Below are 19,017 nucleotides of genomic sequence, written 5' to 3'. Positions count from 1 at the left end.
ATGGCAGCCTCCCTGAGGGGACCCTCTTTATATACAGTAAAACAGCTTTTATAAGGTAACAGATTGATTGGACTATTATTATCATATGTTCCTGATTTTATGCTGCTATGCATTTATTTAGGAGTAAAAATTTTAACAAGGAGAAAAATTGCTGAGTGCACCTTTAAGGCTCATGAGACCATGTAGGTTCTGACTGGTAGTTCTTAATGCGAATTAGTTTTGTTGCTAGTGATATTTTATCTAAATACATTTTGTTTATATTTAAAATATATATACACTATGTAAGGCCAATTATATTATATTATATATATTAAAATGAGAGTGAACATAAAAAGGGGTTATCTGTTGAAAACTGAAATTATCTTTTAATTTAGAAACAGACTGCCAAGGCTAGTAAATGCAGAATAACTGAAAAAGAATTGTTTCTTAAGATTTCTATATATATATATATTAAATCAGTCCAGCTAATGCATTAGCCAACTGACATTTTAGCAAAATACCAAAATGCATTTTTCAACTAAATATAAATAAGCTTAGATAAAAGTTTAATAAATATGCTTAATTTGCTCTTTTAAAGTGATATATTGCAATAAGTAGCTCAAGTGTTTCATGCCCCCCAGTGGAAAGTAATGTAAAGTTTAATTCTGTAGTACTGCCTGTAATACTCCATTTCCCAGCAACCTCCTGTAGTGCGCAGGCGCAGTGCAGTGATCAGAACGTGAATCGAAAACCATCACAAAACTTTATTGAAGCGGCACAGGGTGGAAGTGAGCGCGGCGATCCTAGCGTAGGAAAGCTGCTGATATGGAGGACCCGGCGGCACAGACCTCCGCGCAGCCCCGGCTTCAGCAAGCTCAGTCCAGCGGCCCGGCAGGATCCAACCCGCAGCCCGGAGCCGCGAGCAGCGACCCGGCCCGACCAGGCCTGAGTCAGCAGCAGTGGTCCAGCCAGAAGAAAGCGCAAGTCCGCTCGTTTCCGCGGGCTAAAAAGCTGGAGAAACTCGGAGTGTTCTCCTCCTGCAAGGTAACCGCGAGCTCGGCTCATAACAATAGAGCGAGGTCCCTGGCCTGTCATGTGTCACTGCTTCAGGAACAGCCTGTCACGCAGGTCTCCTGCTACAAATACAACTCAAACTTATCTTCATGAAGTATTAAAAGCCTAAAGATGATTTAAGATTAGCAAATCAAAACACAAGGCTATGAAAACCTCTATATGGACTAAAGAATGAAAAATGAATCGCATTTCTTAAAATGCTTTTAAAATGGGTAGCATTTTAACAGCTTTTATAGCATATGGTGGTTTATTAAATGCATTTGTTATGTATGTTTTTAAAACATGCACCATACATTCAACATTTTCATTCCATCACCACTCCATTATATCACAATTTTTTGTCAGTATTTACCTGATGTTTACTGTCCTCATTGACAGTTCTTTATATCACAGTTGTGTTCTCTTATTACAGGCGACTGATGCTTGCAAATGTAATGGATGGAAAAACCCCAATCCGCCGTCAGCCGCTCGTATGGAGCTCCAGCAGCAGGCAGCCAGTCTGACGGAGGCCTGCCGGAGCTGTGGACACTCTTTGGGTAAGATGAATGGTTTTATTACATCACACTATATCAGAGCTATGCGCAACAGCGGCCAGCCACTTTTTCCAGTTGCCTTGCTTCTGGATGAATATTTCCCAGAGGGCTTTGAAAAGTTTTTGTTTCAGAGCTATAAACCATGAACCAAGCCAAGCAGCTACGAGGTGGACTTAAACATTACAAACTGTGATTTAAGCAAAGTATTTGAAAATCAGATGAAAAGACAAAACTGTGTAGTTAATGGCTGTAATGAGGCAAAGAACTACAATCCCTCAAAGCATTGCATAAGACAGATAAGCAGCGTAAATACAACCTTTGTGGATATGCAGGCTACTATATGCTAAATGTGTAGTTTACATCGTATAACGCATCATCGTTATTGTTGTGTACATTATCTCGTGTGTTTTTCTGTAGCGGAACATGTGTCTCACCTGGAGAACGTGTCTGAGGAGGAGATTAACCGCTTGTTGGGGATGGTGGTGGACGTGGAGAATCTCTTCATGTCTGTCCACAAAGAAGAAGACACGGACACCAAGCAAGTCTACTTTTATCTGTTCAAGGTAAACAGGCAGATGAGATCTGCTTAAGTACAAACACACCCAAGATTAATTACTAATATGTTAAAAACAAAAAAAAAAGCCTCTAAGATGTTTTTGTTTGTCTGTCAGCTGAATATTTCACATTTTTGCCTTTGTGTTGTTTGGGTGACTTTGTTTCTTTTCTTAGTTGCTGAGGAAGTGTATTCTGCAGATGGGGAAGCCAGTGGTGGAAGGCTCTCTCGGGAGCCCTCCCTTTGAAAAACCCAACATAGAACAAGTACGTGTGTGTGTGTGTGCGTGTTGTGTGTAAGAAATGAGGCAAAAAGTTTTCTGCCAGTCACAATCCAAGTAAAATGCTTTTATGGGTGAGAAGAAAGGTGGGACATTTGTCTTCTAATGTAGGTCATTATTGTTGTGTGAGTTGTTCTGCACTCAAGATTCTCTCTCTCTCTCTCTCTCTCTCTCTCTCTCTCTGTCTTCTCTCTCTCTCTCTCTGTCTCTCTCTCTCTCTCTCTCTTTCTCTCGCTCTCTCTGGCTCTCTCTCTCTCTCTCTCTCTCTCTCTCTCTCTCTCTCTCTCTCTCTCTCTCTCTCTCTCTCTCTCAGGGGGTGCTGAACTTTGTCCAGTATAAGTTCAGTCATTTGGCTTCTAAGGAGAGGCAGACCATGTATGAGCTCAGTAAGATGTTTCTGCTCTGTCTGAACTACTGGAAGCTGGAGACGACATCACATTTCAGTTAGGTGGGTGGGATAGGGGATGGGGTGCCGCCTACAAAGTCGATTATACTAGGTTTGTGTGTTACAGTGGCATCTTGGAGACATTGCCACAGTTCTTCTGGATTTAGTTTCTTCATGTGCGACGGACTGGATGATGGTGAGATCAGATCTCTGTGTGGAGCGCTGGCTGTTATCAGACTCCTTGTGCAAACAAAAATCTCACTGGATTATTACAATTAATTGCAAAATGAATGTTTAGAAAATTAAACTGATATTAACTACTGACACGCTACAGCAAAAGATAGAAATAACTGATTTTTGAGTTGCTGAAAATACTAGCGTTCTAATCATTTTGGCCACCACTGTATATTGTGAAGAAGTACATGTTTGTGGGTTATATACATATAGATGCTGTAACTAGTGCTATAAGTTGCACTATAACTAGTCGTCAGAAAAAATACATGAAAAAAAAGATGATCGATTTCAATCTTTTGAAATGTGAGGCATGCTACATCAAATGTCAAAATGACATTTATTGTGAATTTAAGATTTTTCCTTGTTTTTCTTTTATAAAAAATAACATCATAAGCCACTTTTTTTTTTTACTTGCAATCATTTTTCTCCACTACTGTTTCATCTGGGTCTTCTTATAATGTATATAGATTCATTAGTGTAATTTTGATGTGTATGAATAAATACATTAAAGGTTTTGTGAATTAATTTGTGTGTGTGTGTTTCAGGTGGCTGTGTTACTGTCATGTTCCTCAGAGTAATGACAGCCTGCCCCGGTATGAGACCTGTCAGGTGTTCGGCCGCAGTCTGCTGAAATCTATCTTCACTGTCACCCGCAGACAGTTACTGGAGAAGTTCAGAGTGGAGAAAGACAAACTCCCACCAGAGAAACGCACTCTGATCCTCACACACTTCCCCAAGTAAGACACAATGCCGTCTTATAATACACACTTCAGCACCATCACTCTAATATAGTGTAATTGAGTATGTTTGTTTGTTTGTGTGTTTGTTTGTGTGTGTGTGTGTGTGTGTGTGTACTAGGTTTCTTTCCATGTTGGAAGAAGAAATCTATGGAGAGAACTCCCCCATTTGGGAGGCAGACTTCACCATGCCAGCCTCAGAGGGGACACAGCTGGGGCATCAAACAGGTGTGTGTTGAGCTGGTTATTAGGGATGAACATTTAGATTCATTTTGTAATGTAACAACAACTTACTCAAATTCCAATTTATGTAAAAATTAAAACTACATTATCCTTATAATGGTTTCAAAATAATTATTGGGGGAAAAAATATTTATATATATATATATATATTTATAAAAAATATATATTCATTACTAAAAAAATCAAGATTTGCAAATAACACAGAAAACCAAAAGTAGACTGCTACCATAATGCATTCTATGTCAATAAAGGCTACAGTAAGTCACATTTTATCTTTAAAGTGTGGCATCCATCCCCTGACAAGTGGATATGCACATTTGAAACTGTAAACATTCAGTAAGCCTGACAAGATTCGTGTCCCACCTCAGTGTCTTTGGAATGGTCTGTTATAAAACTAAATGTGATGCTACTTTTCATTCTTTCTGTGTTAGTGCTGAGTCCAGTCTCGGTGTCTGGCTCTCCTCTTAGTAAAGGCAGCAGTGGTTCTGCTCTGGGTGTTACAGGTTTGGACGTAGCTTCCTCTGAACCAGTACCCGGTAAGAAGATCCAGTTGAAGAATTATTTACTGTGTACTGTGAACTCTGTACTTTGGCATTTAATTGAAGTACACAATCATATAGGCATCAGACTTAAAGGGGTCATGAACTGAGAAATCAAAGTTCCCTTGATCCTTGACACGTAACAGGTAGGGATGGGTATTTCAAGCAAAAATACTATTCGAAAATCGATGGGTATTGTTCGATTATTATTCGAAAATCGCACCCCTTTCCCCGCATGCACACACTCATAGGCTACACACCCATAAAAGGGAAAGAGATCATTCACACTTTCAATCTGTATGTTTACAAGCTGTTTAATTCATTAGGGAATAGGCTATCTAAACTCAAGCCATATAATGATTGTAACGTGCTGAAACATTTTAAAATAATATAATCAAATGACGGCACTTAATAACATAACAGTCCGTCGATTGGCATAAACTGCTCATAAGGCTAGGACTTTTCCATTTCAAAAATGAGCATAGCAATTTAAAAGTTTGGGGACTTGCTGACCCCTTTAAGAATGATGTCAAAGATCATGGAAATCATTGTGTGATGAACTGTCTCTCAGGAGAGAAGCGAAAGCATCCTGAGGCACTGACTCTGGAGGATGCCAAGCGGATCCGTGTTATGGGAGATATCCCCATGGAACTGGTCAATGAAGTCATGAAGACCATTACAGACCCTGCTGCCATGCTGGGGCCCGAGGTCAGAGTTCATCACACCCTTATGATGGCTTTAAAAGAATAGTTCATCCCAAAATGAAAATGTGATAAAAATGTACTCAGGCCATCAAAGATGTAGAAGAGTTTGTTTCTTCATTTTTAACACATTTGGAGAAATTAAGAATTGCATCTAGAGATGCACCGATCGATCGGCAAGGGATCGGAATCTGCTGATTTTCGGTGACCGGCCGATCAGTCTCACTTCTTTCCAATTTCAAGCCGATCCGTTTTGTTACCAGCGGCACAGGCAATAACATCAGCCGTGCATTTTCACTCTCTTCTCTCTGACAACCCCTTCTCTCTCACGCACGTCTCATTCGAACCGGTTAAATAGTGCTTGTACCATTACCAAATATTACCAAAATTAGTGGCTAACTGCGCTAAAACGTTCAAATAAATACACAATTATGTCAAAATGTCCATCTTGGTGAGTACGCAGTAAAACACAGTCAGTTTTGGAACGTTAAATAGTTGAGAAAGAGAAGGTACGTTGTGTAACAGAATATTGGATAAACTCTTAAAGGGACCGCTGTCCAATATTCCTGCTGCTGTATGTCATGTTAATCAAAGAACAAAAGACAAAGAAAATCACTTTCTGCTCTTGACTGAATACGTTTTATAACTTTAATGGTAAGCATTCATTTCTATTTAATTTTTACAATGAAGACTACAGAAATTAAATTTGATAAAAATTTACATTTGATTACTTTAATTTCTGTAGTATTTCTTACTTGAATAAAAATTTACTTAACCTGAAAAACTTAGTTTCATAACTCTCTTTATTCTATTGCATTTATTTGTGCTGTTGTTTGCAGTTTTTTTTTATTTGTTCTTATTTTATTACTGACTTTTTACTTGTTTTTTTTTTTATGAAAATAAAACTTTGCGTTGAAGAAAAGTAGATTTTTGTTTGTATATGCTGTCAATTATAGTTTAATTAAAAAAAAAATCTGAATTGGCAAAAATCGGTATCAGCAGATTTATACTTTTGAAGAGTGAAATGAATGATTTGTCATTTGTTTGCTGGTGTCCCAGACTAGCCTGTTGTCTGCAAACGCAGCTCGTGACGAGACGGCTCGTTTGGAGGAGAGGAGAGGCATCATTGAGTTCCATGTGATTGGTAACTCTCTCTCTCAGAAGTCCAATAAGAAGATTCTAATGTGGCTCGTGGGCCTGCAAAATGTTTTCTCCCATCAACTTCCCCGCATGCCCAAAGAGTACATCACACGTCTTGTGTTTGACCCGTAAGTCTACAGGGACCCCTTCCTTTTTCCAGAGAGCCTGCTACTTTCCTCAATCTTTACCTGTCAGGTTTTATATCTTGCTAGCCTCCCCTCAGCCTCTTGACCCTGTATCCTCTCTGTGACCTCAGGAAGCACAAGACGTTGGCTCTGATTAAAGATGGCCGTGTGATTGGAGGGATCTGCTTCAGGATGTTCCCCACTCAGGGATTCACAGAGATCGTCTTCTGTGCGGTCACCTCAAACGAGCAGGTCAAGGTACGGAGATGCACTCAGTGGTTCTCAACCAGGGGGACTTAGCAAACTTACAAGAGGGAAGTCTTGTTTTTATTGAAGAACATAATTAATTGGATAGTGAATTGTGATTTAAAATGAATCATGTGGAATTTTATTCCGTATATCAATGCTCTTAAAATATTGTTTAGGGTAGGTTTTGGGCAACATGGGGGCGATCAGGTCAAAAAGGTTGACAACCACTATTCTAAACTGCAGTGAACATTTAAAAACTGCTTCCTGATAAACTAAGTATCTCACAATATAAATTTACCAAAAAAATCAAAATAAAGGCAGCGTGGTAGGTATGCTTCACTCTTAAGCCAATCCCAGAATGCACTGCTGTAGGTTTGCTCATTTTATTTAAAAAGTAAAAAAAAATATGAATTATTCTGCATTAATTTATTTAAAACATCCCGTCCACATTAATCACAGAAATTGTTATATTAATATGTAGATAAATAGCTTTTTTGTTTTGTGGCATGGATTAATGAATTTTGTGTGTGTGCGTGCATGTTTAGGGCTATGGCACACACCTGATGAATCATCTTAAGGAGTACCACATCAAGCACAGCATTCTGTACTTCCTCACTTATGCTGACGAATACGCCATCGGCTACTTCAAAAAACAGGTACAGTTCCAGCCCCTCACGTGCAGACGGTTTACATTTTCTGTTTTTCCACTGCACAGCTTCACCTGTTGAACCCTCGTTCTGTCGGTAGGGCTTCTCCAAAGACATCAAAGTACCGAAGAGCCGATACCTTGGTTACATCAAAGACTATGAGGGAGCCACGCTGATGGAGTGCGAGCTCAATCCCAGAATACCCTACACCGAACTCTCACACATCATAAAGAGGCAGAAAGAGGTGAGAGTGCACAGATTTACCCTACTCCTGAAGAGAAGTCGGTTTATCTAGCGGTGTTACATTGTGTATTGTGTATATGATAGTGTTTTTATATATATATATATATATATATATATAATATATATACATATATATATATATATATATATACATATACAAAATTGGCTGCACACATTAACATTTTGTTAATGTGTCAACATGTCTCAGAAAAAGGCAGCCAGTTTTTGTAATATGACTATGGGTTTGTTGTTGTCCGCTGTAGATCATCAAGAAACTGATTGAGAGGAAACAGAATCAGATCAGGAAAGTGTATCCTGGTCTCACCTGCTTTAAAGAGGGTGTGCGGCAGATTCCTGTGGAGAGTATACCAGGCATCAGTAAGTGTGCACTCGTGTCTTAATAGTGCCTATGATACATACAGAATTCTTCTATTCTCACACACTCTCTCCCTTCCTTTTTTGTTGAGGAGAGACTGGTTGGAAACCTAGTGCCAAGGAGAAAAGGTCAGGAGAATTTATGCATATTTATTCTGAAATCTTAGACCATCTGTGTGTCTGTATTAGATCATAGATGAACTGCATCTTACCCATGATTTTCAAAATTTTGGGCTCGGTATGATTTTTTTAAAGAAATTAATATTTTTATTTAGCAAGAATGTGTTTTTTTGTCAACTGTCAACTTTTTATTCATCATATAATCCAGAAAAAATTTATCATGTATTATCAAAAATATTAAGGAGCACAACTGTTTTCAACATTTCAACTGCAAACTTTAGAACAGTTATGTACCTATATGAGTATTGTTTTTTTTTGTGCCAATGATAGTTGTATTTAATATAGATTAGTATTTTTAATTGGAATTAAAACTGTATTTACCGTTGTTGTTTAAAAAAAAAACAAATATATATATATATATATATATATATATATATATATATATATATATATATATATATATATATATATATATTTTTTTTTTTTTAGCGTGACAATGATTTATTCAAATTATTTAGCTGTTTTTCTGCATAATATATTTAGTATATTTGTATATTTGAGACTAACGGCACACTTGGTCACTTTTAGTGTGTGGAAGATGAGCCAGTCTTAAAACAGCAGAATTGTGTTGCAGCTCCTAATAAAATTAGCAGCCCTGGCAAGTGGCTATTTTACTTGCTTTTGGTGTTTAATGAGTGTTATTTTTGTACCCTATGCATATCCATCATTCTCTCTTATTTTATCTCTGCAGCAAAGAGCTGAAAGATCCAGATCTGCTCTACAACATGCTAAAGAATCTACTTGCACAGATTAAAGTAAGAGGCCTGTTGTCACTCTCACATTCATTTCAGCACATTAACTACACAATATTGGGGTATTTTCTCACCATTTCATCTGTGTGTGAACAGACACATCCAGACGCCTGGCCTTTCATGGAGCCAGTCAAGAAATCTGAAGCTCCAGACTATTATGAGGTCATCCGCTTCCCCATTGGTGGGTATTAATATAATCTGCATATATAGTAATGACATTTAACTTTTCTGAATAGCCGCTACTGAATCAGTCGAACAAGCTAGACTGCCAGTATTAATCAGTAAAGGTCTATACAGTTTGAACAACAGCAACTTGCATTAAATTAAATAAACTTCTCCTCCTACTCAGACTTGAAAACGATGACAGAGCGTCTGAAGAACCGGTATTATGTGACAAAAAAGCTGTTTATCGCTGACCTGCAGAGAGTGATCACAAACTGCAGAGAGTACAACCCTCCAGACAGCGAGTACTGCAAGTGTGCCAACACACTGGAGAAGTTTTTCTACTTCAAACTGAAAGAGGCCGGGCTCATTGACAAGTAACGGACATCTAGTCTAGGACAAGGGACCAGTTAGATACTATAGAGAGTGTGATCACATACACGTTTAATTTGGATGAATGACATCCAAACTTGTCAAAAGTTGCTGCTTTTTGTAACTTTTTTTCTTCCTTATACAGTATAGTTACGAAACTCACGGTTATATTTGTGTGTATGAGGCTGCTGTGCCAGTGCATTAAGGGAAAATGAAAACTGAAAGTGTGTTTGATGTGGGCGTTAACTTAGACAGAAATTGCTATTAGCGACTCTGTTTGTGTGTCCCATGCGCCATTAAATGAATGACTCACAAACAGCGCAAGCTGTTGCAATACATACTGTACAACATTTGGTTGTGTAACATGAAGTCTTATCCTACAAAATTGACTGACCTGAGATGCTGCAGCCAAAGACGGACAATGTTTGGCTCTAGTGAGGATATCGCTGCGGTGCCACCATTCTCTGCCAAAGCTGTTTGATACAGCCGGTTAGTCATATACAGGACGTGCCTATTCAGTTTTTCGGTTTTTGTTTTGAGTTGAGTTCCTTCAGTGTTTTTATTGAAGAAAAGACGGCTCATTCCTTGACAGACCACTTCAAGTAACAATAGTCTGTGTTTTTGTTCCCCTGGGAAATCCACTTGGCTTTGTAAAGTGTTTATCTCTGTTTGCAAACCAGTATTTGTCCTCTCCAAAAGTTTTCAGGGTGTCATGACCCAAGGTGTCACCATTCACAGTTTTTGCAACTTGCTTTTTTTTTTTACACCCATTTGGGACCAGGAGCAACTGTTTCCATTTCAGTCATAACTGCTGCACAAACCTGTATTTCCAAATATGTATGTTTTCTCTGATACCGCATGTTCTTTGCTAGTTTACCGTTCACGCACAGGACAGCAGGACAGCTGGTTTATTTTTCAGTCTCTTGTAATGGGCATTTACTTGAATCATGACTGCTGCAATGTTGATGTATTATCAGAGTTCTTTATTTTTGGTTTTACTGTGGGACACTGAGGACCCTCTTATGAAGAGGACAGACGGGTGTGATAGAAAGTTGTTCGCCAAGGGTTGCATTTGGAAGGTGCATGTAAATTGCTACAGTTCTGTGTACTATAGTTGTTGTTTTGTTTGTTTGTTTTTTGAAAATAAACATTTTTTAAATTTGCCCTGCTGAGAAGTGATTTAGATTTGAATTTTACATTTCTGATTGATGCAATTTCAGAGATTTTGTCACATTCACAATAATCACAGATAATTATCAATGAGATAGAGTATGTGGAGTTTATAGAGAAGTTATTTAATAATATACATGTGTGTAATATATAGGCCAGTAATATATAGACAAGTTGAAAAAAAAAATATATATATATATATATATATATATATAGTATATATATATATATATATATATATATATATATATATATATCTCTTGAGAAGTTATTTTTTTTTTTAAAAAAGTAAGATTTTATTTTTTTACAATGAATTTATTTATTTAAATGAATATTGTCTGGTTCCATAATGTGTTTGTTTTGATCGGAGCATGACTAACAGGAAGATGACAAAGGCCGTTCCTTCAGTTTTGATTTCTTAACATCACTGACTGCCAAATGGGGCCCCATTTAAGTCTCTCTCTATTAGTTTCTTCTGCCCTTATATACCAGCTTCTGCTCTCTACATTTATGAATCAAATTCTGTTTCAGTCCACATCACTGCTGTGCCAAGGGGCAATCATAGAAAAACAAGCCTCTGATAACAACTGACACAAACAACTCATTAAAAAGTTTTTTATTTCTTTTACTAACAGTCCACAGATGCCTGCTGTCGTTGAATTTGGCCCCTATTTTGTTGTATGTCATTTCTCTCCTCTTGCCGGGCCCTTTCTCTGTTTTAGTCGTTTCTCTGCTTAGCAGGCTCAAAAAGGGACAGTTTTAAAGACCAGAGGAGGTTCAGCCGCTCATAGTAGCACACAGACCCCTCACCACTACAGTAATGGCAGCACAGGTGAGTGAACATACTGACACAATACTGATGTGTTCAGATATAGTTATTTGATCTTAGTTTATAGGTCTTTAAGATTAATTATTATGATTATACCACCAGTTGTTAAAGGGAGAGTTCACCCAAAAATGAAAATTTTGTCGTCCATTTACTCGGTCAAGTTGCTGCAAATCTGTGTTTCCTTGTTCTGTTGAACAAAAGATATTTTGAAGAGTGTTGGTAACCAAAAATTTTCTGGCAGCCGTTGATGTCAAATAATTACAAAAAAAATAATTTTTGGGTGAACTCTCCCTTTAACAAAAATTATTGGAGAAAATGCCAGTAATTTAACTTAAATGCATATTAGAAAGTTATAAAAGTTGAGAAAAGATCTGAAACATTCATTCTGGTTTCCACAATTCTTATTAAACCTGTTTCTTACTGACTGGCAGTGGATCAGTTTATTCGTAATCACACTACACTGGTAAATCTGTAATGGTCTGAATGTATTATTACCTGTTTGTTTTCATTTTTTTTTTTTTTTTTTTTTTAAACCAGAATATGACTAATCAGATGCATTATTATTTTCAGGAAATGTGTCAGTCATTTCAGTCAAACCATTTTAGTATGTGTGGTGACAAACTGATGTGTTTCATGAATACTGATCATTTTTGACCATGCAAAATTTAATATCTGTCATTATTGCACCTTCTTCTTCTGACTGTTTGATTGTAGATGGACTTTGGTCTTAGACCGTACCAGGAGGAGGTGGTGCAGGCCGCACTCAGAGGAGAGAACAGCATCATCTGGCTGCCCACCGGTGGAGGAAAAACCCGTGCTGCGGTTTATGTGACTCAGAACCACTTGGAGACCACAGCCAATGCCAAAGTGATAGTGCTCGTCAACAAGGTAAAGTCAGATTAGTGCTTAATCACTCTGGATTTTACTTTATTACTCTCATTGTATATAGAGTTACACACAGAGTTTTCATATCCATTGTTCTCAGGTGCATCTAGTTGACCAGCACTTTGCAAAAGAATTCAAGCCTTATCTTGAGAGAAGATACAAGATAACAGCCATCAGTGGGGACAGTAATGAGAAAGACTTTTTTGGGCGTCTAGTCAAGGCCTCAGACCTGGTCATCTGCACGGCTCAGATCTTGGAGAATGCCCTGATTAACACGGAGGAGGAAAAACACGTGGAGCTGACTGGTAACAGATGATTATGCATGACACACCATGATATATAATGCCTTACAACAGTTTGACTCACAGCACATGAATGTAAACTTGATTTTTTCCATGAATATGGTACACTTTGGTTGGCTTTTTGCAAGTATTAGAGGAACAATTCCCATGCTTTATCGTTGTAAGTACTATAAGAGACTTTTTTTGATTGTATTTAACAATTAAAACCATACAGCTAACCATAATGATCTGTTGAACTGGTATGCAAACCAATGTGTAAAAACCTTTTGATTAACTTATTTCAACTATTATTCATTAATTATTAACCCAAAACCCAAAAGTTTATCAGTAACTTCAAACCAAGTAGCACCTTCTAAGAGACAGCTTAATTTAGGCTAAATCTGCAACCCCTTTACCCATAATCACACAAACTATGATTTGAAACATTTTTGAGGTTGAAAAGGATTCAAATTAAAACAGCTCAATATTTATTATGATCTTCTAAAGTAGACAATAGTTTGAAGGTTAAGCATTTCCTTTCACTGACTACTTCATTTAATTGATTTTTTAAAAAGTTTTGAGTCGAAAACATGATGACGTACTAATATGCAATTTTTTCAATACCCTTCATTCGTGTCTATTCAGACTTTACCCTGCTGGTAATAGACGAATGTCACCATACACAAAAGGAGAGCGTCTATAACAAGATTATGGGCCGCTATGTTGAAAAGAAATTGAGAAAAGAAGGGAATCTGCCTCAGATTTTGGGCCTCACCGCATCACCTGGTACAGGAGGAAATAGGAAACTGGATAAAGCTGTGGAACATGTACTGCAGGTGTGTTTAAATGTACAAATTAGGACTGGGTAAAAAAGCTAACAAAAAAACTTGTGCATAAACTAAAATTCAATTCAAGTCATGTTTTAATATTTAATATCAGATGTATGAACCATAATGAACAAAACTAATTTATTTTGTGCTGTGAACTAATGAAAGAATCTCTTTTGTCTCTCTCATTCTCAGATCTGTGCCAATCTGGACTCAGTAATTGTGTCCACCAAGAATTTTAAACCAGTACTGCAGAAAGTCGTCCCCAGACCCAAAAAGCAATATGACATTGTTGAAAGAAGAGCTCTGGTACTTTCCTCTGTGTGCTTTCAGGTTGTGTGATTCTATACAACTGCTTAAATATTCAAGACCAATAAGTGTGTGTGCATGTCTGTTTGTGTGCAACAGGATCCATTTGGAGACCACTTAAAGTCAATGATGTCGATGATTCATGAGTTTATGCCGTCAACAGTGAGTCGCAGCCTGCGAGAGATGGGCACCCAGGAATATGAAGCTGATGTGGTGGAACTAGAAAAAGCAGGTTATTGACACTAAAATTCTAAGTTGTACGTTCTAAATCCCCTGCAAAGACATGACTTGATTTGATGGTGTGTTTGTCTGTCAGGTGTAAAGGAAGAGGACAGACTGATTGCTCAGTGTGCGTTGCACCTGCGGCAATACAACGACGCTCTTCTCATTAATGACACCGTTCGCATGGTGGACGCTTTCCGTGGTCTAGACGAGTTCTACAGTTCAAAGAAAACCAAATTGCTGGATGGAACAGACATCTTTCTCCAGGGACTTTTTGATGGTATGGATTGTTTACTGTGCTGTTGACTATCGTGATTCTCTTAAAGGGACAGTTAATCCCCTAAACAAATCATCATTTGCTGACCTCAGTGTTGTTACAAACCTGTATGACTTTCATTTCACACACACACACACACACACACACACACACACACAAATGATAATAACGGGGAGAAATTTTGCATGCTATTTTTCCATACAATTGAAGCCTTTATTTGAGGGGCTGTTAAGTTTAAAAAATATTGGCACCACAGTGGTTATGGGCCAATTTTACTTTTTTTTTTTTTTTTGTATTTCATCAGTTAGTATTAAATATATATCTGCTGATATTATATATTTAAATATATTAATAAGGTAACACTTTAGTATAGGGACCAATTCTCACTATTAACTGGTTGCTTATCATGCCTATTATTAACATATTGGCTGTTTATTAGTACTTATAAAGCAAAGATTAATGTGTTATTCTGCATGACCATATTCTACATCCGTAATCCTACCCAATACCTAAACTTTACAAATACCTTACTGACTATTCATAAGCAGCAAATTAGGAGTTTATTGAGGCAAAAGTCATAGTTAATGATTTGTTAATAGCGAGAATTATACATTAAAATAAAGTGTGAGCATTAATAAATATATGTACTTGTGCCTGCTCACGTACCCTACTGTTACATATAGATTATCTTTGAGTCATCTAACACTCAAAGTTATTATTTAAGAAATAGTAATAATTTATTAACACTGTTAAATGCAATCTTTATTTAATTTCAAAATAAATACATTTTTTTATGCTGTAATTTTATAATTTTGTGATGTCTATATTCACATGTAAGATTTAAAACCATCGATTTTAGTGTTTTGTGTTTCATTTTTAATTTATTTAGGCTAAATAGTATAGAATGTTTATAAAATTCATTGGTTATCTACCATAATATGAAAATAATTATTGACCAGAATTTTATCATCGGTGCAAAAAAAAAACACCATAAATGAAGTCCACTTGATTTGTGCGCTGTATTCCAAGTCTTGTGAAGTCAAAAAAAACTTTTTGAGGGTAACAGGCTGAAATTAAATTCATTATTCATTGATTAACTTGCTTTCTGCTTATAAATCTCAGTTATATTTGTACATATTCAGATTACTATCCCTGTATTGGTGGTCTATGTTGACAGCAAAATTTGAAGATCTTTGTTATTAGCAGTCAGCTGATAAAATCTCAACCAATCACTGAAATGATGACATAATCCTGCTCTTCTGTTTCTGCTCAGAGAACCGCATGGAGCTTAAACTGCTGGCAATGAATGCCTGCTATGAAAACCCCAAACTGGCCCGTTTGCAACGCACATTGCTGGATGAGTTTAGTGACAAAAAATCTCGTGGTATCCTCTTCTCAAAGACCCGCAGGGGCACCCATTGTCTTCATGACTGGGTGAACTCCAACCCTGCGCTGCTGAAGGTCAACATCAGAGCTGGCATTCTCACTGGAGGGGGTACAGGTGCAAATCACATGACCCAGGTACTTTCACACAAGAAAACGACCCTAAAAAGCATTTGTTAGTCATGTTTACTTGAAGAAAAACATCTAATATACGGTATTTACGGACTAAAAACAGACTAATTCTGAATTTAGTTATAACTTATAAGTTATATATTTCTGTCTGCTTTTTTTGTGTTTGTTCTTAGAATGAACAGAAGGAAACCATAAAACGGTTTAGAACTGGAATCCTCAACCTCCTCATCTCCACCAGTGTAGCTGAGGAAGGACTTGATATTCCAGAATGCAACTTAGTTGTACGTTATGGGCTGTTGACCAATGAGATCGCTCAGCAGCAGGCCAGTGGGCGGGCTCGAGCTCTGAACAGCGTCTACTCAGTGGTGGCAGAAGAAGGTGGGCGTGAAATACGCAGGGAACTTACCAATGAGTATCTAGAAAGTCTGACTGCAAAAGCTATTGAGCAAGTGCAGCAAATGAGTCCAAGAGAGTTTAGACACAAGGTTTGCAACTCATTTTTGCATTCATGTCAAATAATAGAAAAACCTGAAGTATTCAAATTGCATTGCCTTCACATTTTAACATAAGGTCATATTTCTGTTTCTTTATTCCTGTCAGATATCCGAGCTCCAGCAAATCGCTGTTCTGATTCGAATCCAGGGCGAGAGGAAAAAGGATGAGAGGAAGCAACGCTATAGTCCTGCTCAGGCTCAGTTTCAGTGCAGAGGATGCTTCTTGCCTGTCTGCAGTGGAGAAGATTTAAGGAAAATAGAAAATACACACCATGTCAACATCAACCCTGAGTTTGTGTGAGTTATTCAAGAGTACATCACAGTCAGTATCACAGACCAAATAGACATTAAATACTTCTGAAAAATGTGCAACCGAGGAGAGTGTTTAATGAAAAACAGTACACTGCCTTTTAAAATTTTGGGGTTGTTTTTGAAAGTCTCTTATGCTCACCAAGGCTGTATTTATTATATGAAATACACAATAAAAGCAATAATATTGTGAAATATTATAATTTAAAATGACAGCTTCTATTTGATTCTGTTTTCAAATTTAAAAAATAGAAACTCAAATTTAACTCATGTTGGCAAAGTTGAATTTTCAGCATCATTACAGTTTTCAGTGTCACATGATCCTTCAGAAATCATGCTAATATGCTGATTATTATCAGTTGAAAACAGCTGTGCTGCTTAATATTTTCAGGATTCACTCTGTATTGAAAGTTCAAAAGAACAGCGTTTATTTGAAATAGAAACATTTCAAAAATTAAAAAATTATAAAAATCTTTACTGTCACTTGGATCAATTTAATGCATCCTTGCTAAATAAAAGTATTAAAAGTATAATTTTATTTTTTTTCAACAATTAAGTAAATAAATAAAATCTTACTGTCCCCAAACTTTTGAATGGTACTGGCATTTATGTTATATTCTTAGAAGCACATTTTCTTACTCAAGTGCAGTTACAGTAAAATATATGGTAAAACCATTTGTAATAAACATACTTAATGTCTTAATCAAAATATAATAAATGAATAATGTATAAAATCAAAATATGCTTGCAAAAAGGGTTTGATTGATAGTTTATAGGACAGAAAATAAATGAAGTCAATGATCCCTACCATGATCAAAAACAATTATACTTTATAGGAGGCATTACAGAACAGGTGGGCAGGTCTTTGTGGGGAGGAACTTTGAAGATTGGGAGCCTGGACGGGTTATCAACTGCAACAAATGTGGAAAGGTATAGATTGTGTTAGTTTACACTTCAAAAAAACACATGTTGTATTATGAATGTATCCAACTAAACACAGGAAGAAGTCCTTAAGAATACTGACCTACATTTCTTCATCCCTCCGTCTCTCTCTTTCTCAGGACTGGGGAATGGAGATTAGATACAGGAATGTGGTAATACTCCCCTGCTTAAAAATAAAAAGCTTTTCCTTGAAGACTCCTGAAGGCAAATCCACTCCCAAGCAGTGGAAGGATGTTGAGTTCCAGGTGAAAGAGTTCGTCTTTCTTGAGGACATGAGCAGTCGTTTCCCTGACCTAAACTTAAACGACTGACACACCTTTTAAACTCAGTCAAAACACTGTCACAGTTACTGTGTCAGAATTTCTCTGTCTACAGTGAGTACTTGTATAACATTGGTTTTCTACTTGTAGGTCATGGAGACTTTGCAAGTGGCAATTAATTGCTGTTAATTCCAAACTACTTAGCATCATTTGAATATGACATGTTCATTCTAATTATGCCGATTATCCATCGTGCTTGTGATTTGGTTCATTGTGCTTGGTTGTGAGTGTCAAAAGACATTTGGGAATCTCTGTTCCACATAATATATCTGTACTTGACATATAGTTTTAAATTGTAGTGTTTACTTAGTAGTTTCTGTCATGTGAGAGTTTTGTTTGCTTTTGTCTGAGAAAGGTGTGTGTGTGTGTGTAAGTGTTGTGATGGTATTTTTATTTTGAACAATCTCGTTAATTATTCTGGTGTCCCTCTCTGGGATCAGGTCTGTGCTGCCCAGATTATGAGTTATTATAGACATTACTCTGCAATATGTCTCTAAATGTTTCTGAAGGTCTTAATGGCCCTCGTTGAGCTCTAGTCTGCTCAGACTGTCGCTTTCAGATTGCATGAACATTTACATATATTCATTTAACAGATGCTTTTATCCTAAGTGACTTACAAATGAGGAGAAATATGAATACGTTTCAAAATCTGTGAGTCTTCATTTAAAGACTGCTTACAGGTTTGTTTATAGCACTTAAGTATGTGTCTCACCAAACATAAAATTATAATGCGTATAATGCATGCCTTTTTAAAAGTCTGACCTTTTTACATTTCTGCATTACCACATGAGTCTGTATATCACATCTAGAATATATGATTTTTCAAAAATATATAATAAAACAATTATGCACTGTATTTGATGTATTTTCATCCTTATAGTTGCTACTCGAGTGGATACTTTCTGTTAGGAGCCTACATGTAAGGAAAGACTGCAGTCATAGATTTAAAAATCTGGAGTTTCTGATTGATTTTTGATCGTCTTTAGCGTCAACCACTAGATGGCGCCAAGCAGTCTTGCTTTCCGTTCGTGTTAATTGTTGTTAGTTTTCCCTAGTTAATTAGTTCTCATCTGCACATGCGATTTGCCTCGCTTAAACACTCTTTGGTTTGTTTTAGTTCCTGTGCTGTAAGTC

The 19,017-nt window shown here is 37.0% G+C and overlaps 2 protein-coding genes across 2 annotated transcripts; both read left to right on the top strand.

Moving 5' to 3' along the window:
- The first annotated feature begins 714 nt into the window (after positions 1–714).
- LOC109067150 (histone acetyltransferase KAT2A-like) lies at positions 715–10,667 on the top strand. Its single transcript, XM_042726486.1, is given in 19 exon segments — positions 715–1,023; positions 1,466–1,589; positions 2,004–2,149; positions 2,316–2,405; positions 2,733–2,885; positions 2,888–2,916; positions 3,584–3,775; positions 3,897–4,003; positions 4,450–4,554; positions 5,129–5,265; positions 6,318–6,526; positions 6,655–6,781; positions 7,318–7,428; positions 7,520–7,663; positions 7,926–8,040; positions 8,130–8,166; positions 8,909–8,972; positions 9,066–9,150; positions 9,319–10,667. Coding segments are annotated over 19 exon segments (2,388 nt in total). The 5' UTR covers positions 715–804; the 3' UTR covers positions 9,513–10,667.
- Positions 10,668–11,380: 713 nt separating this feature from the next.
- Positions 11,381–18,739, top strand: LOC109067147 (probable ATP-dependent RNA helicase DHX58). Its single transcript, XM_042726496.1, has 12 exons — positions 11,381–11,505; positions 12,217–12,390; positions 12,488–12,692; positions 13,314–13,504; positions 13,691–13,804; positions 13,904–14,036; positions 14,121–14,306; positions 15,577–15,824; positions 15,992–16,303; positions 16,419–16,609; positions 17,458–17,551; positions 17,683–18,739. Exons 1-12 carry the CDS (start codon positions 11,494–11,496, stop codon positions 17,872–17,874), a joined length of 2,052 nt encoding a protein of 683 aa, XP_042582430.1. The 5' UTR covers positions 11,381–11,493; the 3' UTR covers positions 17,875–18,739.
- The last annotated feature ends 278 nt before the right edge of the window (positions 18,740–19,017 follow it).

This window comes from Cyprinus carpio, chromosome A3 (genome assembly GCF_018340385.1).
Source record: "Cyprinus carpio isolate SPL01 chromosome A3, ASM1834038v1, whole genome shotgun sequence".
NCBI lineage: Eukaryota > Metazoa > Chordata > Actinopteri > Cypriniformes > Cyprinidae > Cyprinus > Cyprinus carpio.
Note: the sequence above shows the minus strand (reverse complement) of the source record. Positions and strands in the feature narration are given on the sequence as shown.

What these genes read in the sequence shown, in the direction of transcription:
- LOC109067147 (XM_042726496.1), top strand. An exon ending in TCTCCAGGGACTTTTTGATG is followed by an intron (nt 14,307 to 15,576) that starts GTATGGATTGTT and finishes GTTTCTGCTCAG; the next exon opens with AGAACCGCATGGAGCTTAAA. An exon ending in AACATCAACCCTGAGTTTGT is followed by an intron (nt 16,610 to 17,457) that starts GTGAGTTATTCA and finishes TATACTTTATAG; the next exon opens with GAGGCATTACAGAACAGGTG.